General features: G+C 31.2%; 1 protein-coding gene across 1 annotated transcript; it reads left to right on the forward strand.

The window, feature by feature from the left end:
* Positions 1 to 2,297: 2,297 nt before the first annotated feature.
* LOC123708324 (homeobox protein Hox-B5b-like) lies at positions 2,298 to 3,693 on the forward strand. Its single transcript, XM_045658995.1, has 2 exons — positions 2,298 to 3,180; positions 3,290 to 3,693. Exons 1-2 carry the CDS (start codon positions 2,298 to 2,300, stop codon positions 3,691 to 3,693), a joined length of 1,287 nt encoding a protein of 428 aa, XP_045514951.1.
* The last annotated feature ends 4,595 nt before the right edge of the window (positions 3,694 to 8,288 follow it).

Below are 8,288 nucleotides of genomic sequence, written 5' to 3' on the forward strand. Positions count from 1 at the left end.
TTTTGTATAAAACAAACTATATATAATATAAAATATCATAATGGAAGCGATATAAGCGATTCCTAAATCATGAAACGAAAACTAAACATTCTAATACATATTGCGTTCGTCAATTTAATCTTATTCAGGCCTTTTGGAACTAGGTGCGTCAATAGATCAAAGAAAATGTAGGACAACGATCTATAAGTTAGCAGAACCTCGACGGTTGGTGGCTGGTAACTTAGAGGAAAATGGAACAATTTTAAATTATTAAAAATGAATATATGACAAACATATTAAATTGAAAGTAATAATATTTATTTTCAATTTAATTGTACCGATTAATTTAAGGGCATTTTAAAAGTTCGTACGAATACAGTAGATGTGTAAACTAGACACGTGATTTATATACATTGGTGGGTGTGTGGCGTGTATAACAGATGTTAGATTCAACAAAGAATCCATATGTCGTGTTGCGATTGGGCTTTCAATAGCGCATACGTGGCATGATAAGGCAAGTTTTGGTAATGTGTAACTGGTGTATTATTTATTTACGTTCTGTATTACAACACATACCTATACCTATACGCGGTCAAGTTTGAAACCTTTAAATTTTATGTTCCAATGTTAATTGTATAATATAAAACTCAATTACTGAAGTTAATTGGCGAATTTCGAAACAACGCGTTTTGGCCAAAAATAACTGATATTTGAATTAAAGAACTGTGTCGGTATATATATAGCTGCTCATCTGCTTTATTCTCTTGTAATGTTTGCCTACAACTAGGCTGAAATCTTGTATAATTTTTCTGCTGATTGGCTATTCAGCACACTGATATAAAATAAGCAATTTTAATTAAAATTATACCGAGATATTAGTATAAAATAAATTTACGCATAGGAAAAATAAAGATTTTAGTTTCCTGATATATTTAAGGTGAACTCATATTAGACCTTAACTAATCAACTTAAGTTAATGAAGTAAGAACATGGGTTGATAACTTTTTTAAATAGGCTTTCAGTTTAAGTTTAACTAACTGTATTTAAAGTCAGAAGTTATATACTTTTTATACCCTTTAGATTGGTACATATTCTCACACTAACATTTAGTTCTTTAGGACGGTATAAGTTATGAAGTTTAGGTACGCTACAACTTAATATTAAAGTATTATTGGCACCTACAATATTTACATAAAAAATTAACAAAATTTATGACACTCGAATTCCGGCACTGCCTAAAGAATAAAACGAAAATTTTGAACAAATTAATAATGTATAAAAAAGACGAAAAATTCCAAAAATGGTCCAGTCTTTAATAAATCTAGAGTACTAATAAAAGGCTAAAGAAAATCAAAATTATATTTATTTAAGGCTATAATTAATTACATTCCCGTCGTAGTGTCGCACGCGCAGCGCATACTGTGCTATTGTCGCGGCCCCCGATTGAACTGTTCGACATGAGTTATGTGCAAATATATACAGGCTGTTTAATTTAAGAATAAAAATGACAAAAAAACTCAAAAATTCTAATTTAATATCACCCAATGTAATGTTTTGGTGTTACAAAGCAAAATAATATTGTTTGTTATAAAAACCATTCATACTGAATCAGTATGATTCACCAAAGGCATCGTGTGTGTAAGTTTACCGTAGATATCATATGTTATATATATAACTATATAATATACCTATGACTACAGTTCTAGTATCCTAAGATTATAATATAGTTTTAAAGGGACATTGCATTCAAGATAAACAATGTAATTCTACAGTGTTAATTCTGTGTTCAGTCTGTATATTGCAATCATGCCTGCAACACAGTGACACACATACGCGGCTTTACACTAAACCAATAATAGAATAAAATCAATCTATACCACCCTCTCACACACACACAACCAAATCTCAATCAATGATTTTCCCGTACTGATGCACGCACACGAACGCAAAAGTATTGGAAATATTGGCATTACAAAGATTTACAGAATATTTGCGAACAATTCCCCCTAATATTCCTCATATTTCTCACTCTGTCTAACTCATTATATCAAGCTTGTTAGATAAGAAATGAAAGAGACACAACATCTGGTTTTACAACTTCGCAGAGGGACAATGGTGACGCTATTGTTAAGAGTTCCCCAAACTTTTTTTAGGTCACATAAAAGTATTACAGTTGTTAGGGTCGTGTTTGCGCGATGCACTTATTGCATTCGCTTCGCAGTCAACCTAGTGGACAGTGCACCTACGCAAAGTAAACCAAATTCAGTGATAGTGTTCATGTCTTAAATAGTTTTGTATAACGTTGTTTTAGTGAAAAGATGTCATCAGTTGCGACCACTAACAGAGCGAATGAAATGTGGAACAGTGAAGTGAACTCTCAAAGTGCTAAACCTTACAACTATGGCCATCAGTACCCGATGTCATCTCATTTTTACAACTACCAAAACGCGTACAACCAAAACAATGATTACAGTGGACAGAACGTAGCCAAATACGGACCCAACGATCAGAACTGTATAAAATCTGAACCTGCAAATTGGCAAAATTATTCTATGAACTACGCAAATGGCAATAGTCATGCAAATATTGAAATGATAAATAAGTGGAGGGAAATGAGTTACTATTCACAACAGTATGAAAACTACGAGTATCAAGGTAACACTGCTTCAGTAAATAATGCAGGGCTAGACGCAAGACTTGCAGTAAAGCCTGTTAACTCTCCCAGTCAATGTAGTTTACCCGATACAAGTTATGGATCACCGCATAGCGTGTCAAGCGCAATCAAATCAGAAGACGATGATTCTCCGAACCTAAGAGCTTTGCTAACAAAATCAAAGACAAACGCATATCTTAATAAGTTCAGTGACACATATGCGCAAGAAACGATACAAAAAATGATGTATCATTCTACTGATGTGGAGAATTGGGAAAAAACTGAAACCAAGATTGAAAACGATCACAATTTGCCGCAATTTCACGGGGCATATAAAAACAATGTTGATGAACCTAAAGCCAGGAGCAACGAAGTGGGAAGGCCGATCGCCGACTGTAAAGGTGTAAAGTCATCGGCGAATACCATAGAGAGCTGTCAGGAGATGACGAGGGTCGACGCAGGCGGCAACAATGAGGATTATATTGAGAACAAAATGGCGACTATACCCGAAACGCAAGGTTATTATCCGTGGATGAAGAGTAGTGGCAGTACGTGATACCGTTTGTTGCATTAAATATATATTTAATCTATATAAACTAAACATAACTACCCTTATTTCCTGAATAAGACAATCTTATTTATTATGTTTATTTTCAGATGACGAGAAAAAGGAAGGATCAAAGCGTACAAGACAAACATACACAAGGTTTCAAACACTAGAATTAGAAAAGGAATTCCACTTTAACAAGTATCTTTCAAGGCGTCGAAGGATAGAAGTTTCACATGCCCTGGGCCTTACGGAGCGGCAGATCAAGATCTGGTTCCAAAACCGCAGAATGAAAGCGAAGAAAGATGGTAAGCTTACAAACTCCCCTGACCCGTATAGCGTGGATGAGGTCGGTACCACAAAGCTTCCAAACTTGGCAGACTACATGGATAATAGATCAATGCCTGGGATTCCAGAGTTTCCTAATTATAACGTAAGCCACGGCACTTTAAATCATGCTAATGTACCACAGCATTGTTTACCTTCCTACGGCGGTATCATTCCGAAAATGTGATACGAATTTAGTCACTTTTTACAAATAGACAAATTCTTTAATTTGTTTTTAGGTTCATAAGCGTTAACATGAAAGGCTCTTATCAGTTGGACAATAACTGAATCTTTATTCAAATACTACCTGAAAACCTAAAAAAGTTATAGAATTTATTAAACTATTAATATCAATTGACACGACAGATAAAATATACTATAACTGACGATTTACAATGCTGTTAATTGTTTAGTAAACTTGTTAAATGCCTATTAAAATAATAGTAACGATATTTTTCAATTCAAATTCCTTTAGTTTTTACTTTTGTATATAAAACAAATAATAATTGTATAATAATACACAAAAAATATAGATTAGGTAAGATATTATGTTGTATATAATATGGTAACAATTTTAAGTATGATTTACATTTATGAATTACAAAGATAGTTCCTATAATCAAAAAACTGAATTGTGTATATTTAAGGTTGATTATTTATATGAAAATAAATTATAAATAGATGTATACTTCTCTAGTCAATATCCATGGTCGCTATAAATAAAGAGGAGTGATTCCAATATGTTATTAGTTTTATTTCTATTTTAATTAGGTATATAAAAGTAATGATCATAAATGCGGATTAAATATTTAAAATATAACCCTTTGCAAATAACTAGGCCATTCATAGGTAATTTATATTTTCGTTTTTAATTTATTATCCTTAAGCTTTCTAACGATGCATTGGAGAACCTTGTCTCAATTTTTTTTTATTGATGTATTAATGATACGTACCTACATAATAAATTGAGCATAGTTTAGTATCAACCAACCCAAACGAATTATCGTTTCACCAGATATGAAACCCAGGACTTTTGGCATTCGAAATTTTCAAAGGCTAATTTTTACGCATCTAATTCTACCCGTACATAAAAATGTTTCAAGCGATAATTGATTATATGCAGGTATTAAAACTAAAATTATGAAGTATGTATTATGAAAAAAAAATCTGAATGTCCTAGTCGTCAACGTGTATCGATTTTGACAAGCGCAAGAATTTAAATAATGTAACAGATGTAGAAAGAAAATATAATTTATCGCCATCCCTACGCGCACCTTTAGTACTTTTTATTCTCTCACAAAATCATACCTAACCTAACCTAACTGCAGATGCTTAACAATAATCCCATAAAAATGGCTTAAATTTGAAACAAAACGTAGGCCGCTACGTACCTGCTATACCTGTGGTACTCTAGGGACTGTGCGATTTTTTTTAAACTTGTTTTGACTTACTGGATTACTTAACCCTTTGAGGTGTTGTAAATAGGATTACTCTCAAGGGACTTAATGTTTAATTTGACATGTTTTGACTACTTAAAGGCTTTACCCGTCAACAAAAATTTTGCTTGGTAATCCTGTTGATGGTTACTTGTTATGGATATGTTTAGAGAAATTTGTTACACAATATTTAGAGAACCAACATTTGAAATAAATTTAGTAATTCGTATAAATCGCATGATTTACATTATAACTAAGTTTATTAAGTAGTTCTTTAATTTTGTAGGACGCCGTAACTCTTATTTGGAATGCATGAAATTCAGTTCATAAGCTAAATATAGGATAATACCATCCATACATTTATTTTGTATAAATAAACGACCATAGAGCATACCAATTAACGTGATGTCATGTGTGGTAGGTATCCCATAAAGTTAAGCAGGTAATGAGCTAACAATTGCTATCATATTTTTTTATAAGAAAATTTTTTAATAAATTGAAATGAAGTTTAAATTGAAGTAACATAAATAAAACTTGTGTCGTCAACAAAAATACAAAAGGTAATAGTTACTAACTGTACAATTAAAATTAAAAACAAATGATACAATTAATTATTTTCATTTTGGATATATTTGTCCACAATTAGTATGTAGATTTAGATCTTATATATTCTCGAGAACTGAGTGGGGTATCTATTTAAATGGATGATTATTGAAGAGCCTTAATTTCGTAATATTTTGTGTTATTCTCGATTTCGACTATTTTCCGTTGTTCTTTAACCGATAGCATGCCACTACCACTACTCTCTTCTGCTCAATTATTTAAGCGTCGTATAAAGAATATTTAGATATATTAATAAATAAACTGAAAACATTGTTTAACTAAAATATTCCGAATTGAAAAGTATTATAACATATAATAACATTTTTTTTTCTTAGTTTAAGTTACTGTATTTGTAGAGAATTAAATGGATAAAGTTTTTTTTATAAAACCTATATAAAGATGCTATGAGGCCATTTTGGAGTTTATATTTTTTTTTTAATCGTTCAGTAAAAGTTAAATTAACTTGAACTTAGCAAAATATTTTCGCACCTAACTTCTCACTATAGAACCGATATAGAGTTATCATTGAATTAACTTGCAAAATACAATAGACCCGAAAGAAAGAGACAGCTATGCGAATATTACAATGGAGTAAGTGAGAAGAAGCGACCATCCCCAAATTTAAGGGTGGGCTATGCGCATGTGCGGGCGACATTTAACAAAGATGGCTGCTTGTGTTTACATCGAATTTTGTTCGGTAAAAATATTTTGATTTTGTATTAAATATAATGTTTTCTTAATTAATAAATAGTTGGTGAGTTTTTAAACATATTTGAGCAATTTATATTATCATAATCTGTCGTAGTCACCTTTAGGTACACCGTCCACGTGTTGTTTAATATAATAGGCATATTATATTATTTTTGAATGAATATCTTTGTTTAACAATTGAACTACATTACACTAAAATATAAGTACCTTGTTTTGTTTTTTATTATAAATTATTTTAATGTTTTTATGGAACTATTTTTATATCTGTTGTTTCTGATTTTTTTACAATTAATATTTAATCTTAAAATAATTTTTTTCCTAAATAGTTCATAACTCCTAATATAGTTCATATCTATGCTGTTTTATTTTACTAATACGATGTTTGTATAGTCTGTAAAAGCATAGACAAACACTGGGTAACTAGATCAAAAAAACTAGAGATGTCTACGGTCCTATCCATCAGTTATTGTTTCGCCAGAAATCCAACCTATGATCAAGGAATGCAGATACAAACTACGCCATAACCCTATCGTACTCAAATATCGATTATGAAATTCTTTGGATAATACTTATTTAATAACGGCTTGACGTTATCATTAATTAGTCTCTATTCAATCACACATCAGGTCTGACTCACACGATTGATTTAATTTTAATTCATAGAAAGTATTTATGCCTTGTTACGAATGTAACTTTGTATGTAGAAATATTTATAAAATAATATATATAGGATTTAAGGTAGTGAAGACATTTACGGGTTGCTTTTTATATTATTTTTTAAATAATTACGATAAGATACTTTGTCTTCTAATCTCAGTCTGGCGTCTGTTTTCTTTAGAATGTACTATTCGTAGTAAGGACTGGTGGTTATCGAGTTGTATGAAAAACTCATGTAAATCTATAGGTAGATGTAAAAATACTTTAAAAGTACCTCATTATATGCAGCTTGCACCAGACGTTCGATCAAAGAGAAGACTTATCGTGTACCATAAATTGTATTCTCATTACGATAAGGTGAATTCAAACGGTCGAGAATGTTTTAATTATATGAAATTATCTCTCGTTTTATTTGATGTATGAATTCGTAAGTGTTCGTTGATAAATGTTCAAAGAAACTTGATTGAGAAGCCGATTCATTTAAGTCAATTAAATTTTTGATATGGAATCCTTTTTAGAGGGTGGTTTTTATGAATATTATTTAGATTTGGGCACTAAAAACATTATTTTCAGCTAATTTAGTCAACTCCATTATTGGTTAAGTATTATAATCTGTATTAAAACATCAAAGCCATTCAATAAATAATTCCCCAAAGCGTAATTTTTTTTTATATTGGCCAGTGAACTCAACACGAATCAAATTAAAAGGATGGAAGATCTATATTTACATTGATTAATTAATAGAAAACTATAATAAATTTAAAAGGTCCCGTTGCCAGCATTTGCTGCCAGCACTAAAATTACACTAACAACAATTTCAACTAATATCGTCATAACGATACTAATTCGTCAAGCGAGGCTTTCCTCTCTCCAGCTCTGAGGTCACCGGTAATGTTAATTAAAATAAAAATATATTGTTAAGACTATATCTCAATTAATATTTATAGTATTTCAGTGATAATGATATATACACAACGGGAGCTTAGCTTCGACGTTTCATGGGTATTGGATTAGTAAATAAAGATTTAGTCGATATCAACTTCGGGGCAATAAATACAGATAACACAACTTTCTCTGCAGCTTGATACTTTTGACATTTAACACCTTTTGTCTTCAGTCACCGTGACCACGGACGTTGAAAAGCACGCGAAACGTCGGAAACAATTTAGAATTATGTAAATAATTATAAGTTTTTAATAATAATACATCCGAGGTTTAATCCGTTCAAAAAGTGTTTTTCTTAAAGATAAGCACTGCGAAATATCTTTATGGCTTCTTATCGAATGTATGTTGAAGCCATTCAAATATTTCCGGCTTCAGTGGTTTTTTAAATAGGTATTTAGTTCTTTGCCTGACACACTCCGTCGACATTTTG

The sequence above is a fragment of the Pieris brassicae genome, chromosome 4 (genome assembly GCF_905147105.1).
Source record: "Pieris brassicae chromosome 4, ilPieBrab1.1, whole genome shotgun sequence".
In the NCBI taxonomy this organism is placed as follows: Eukaryota; Metazoa; Arthropoda; class Insecta; order Lepidoptera; family Pieridae; genus Pieris; species Pieris brassicae.

Excerpts from the sequence above, each read along its gene's own strand:
- LOC123708324 (XM_045658995.1), top strand. The coding sequence starts at position 2,298 with ATGTCATCAGTTGCGACCACTAACAGAGCGAATGAAATGTGGAACAGT. Across the intron at positions 3,181-3,289 it reads GTGGATGAAGAGTAGTGGCA|ATGACGAGAAAAAGGAAGGA; the intron begins GTACGTGATACC and ends GTTTATTTTCAG.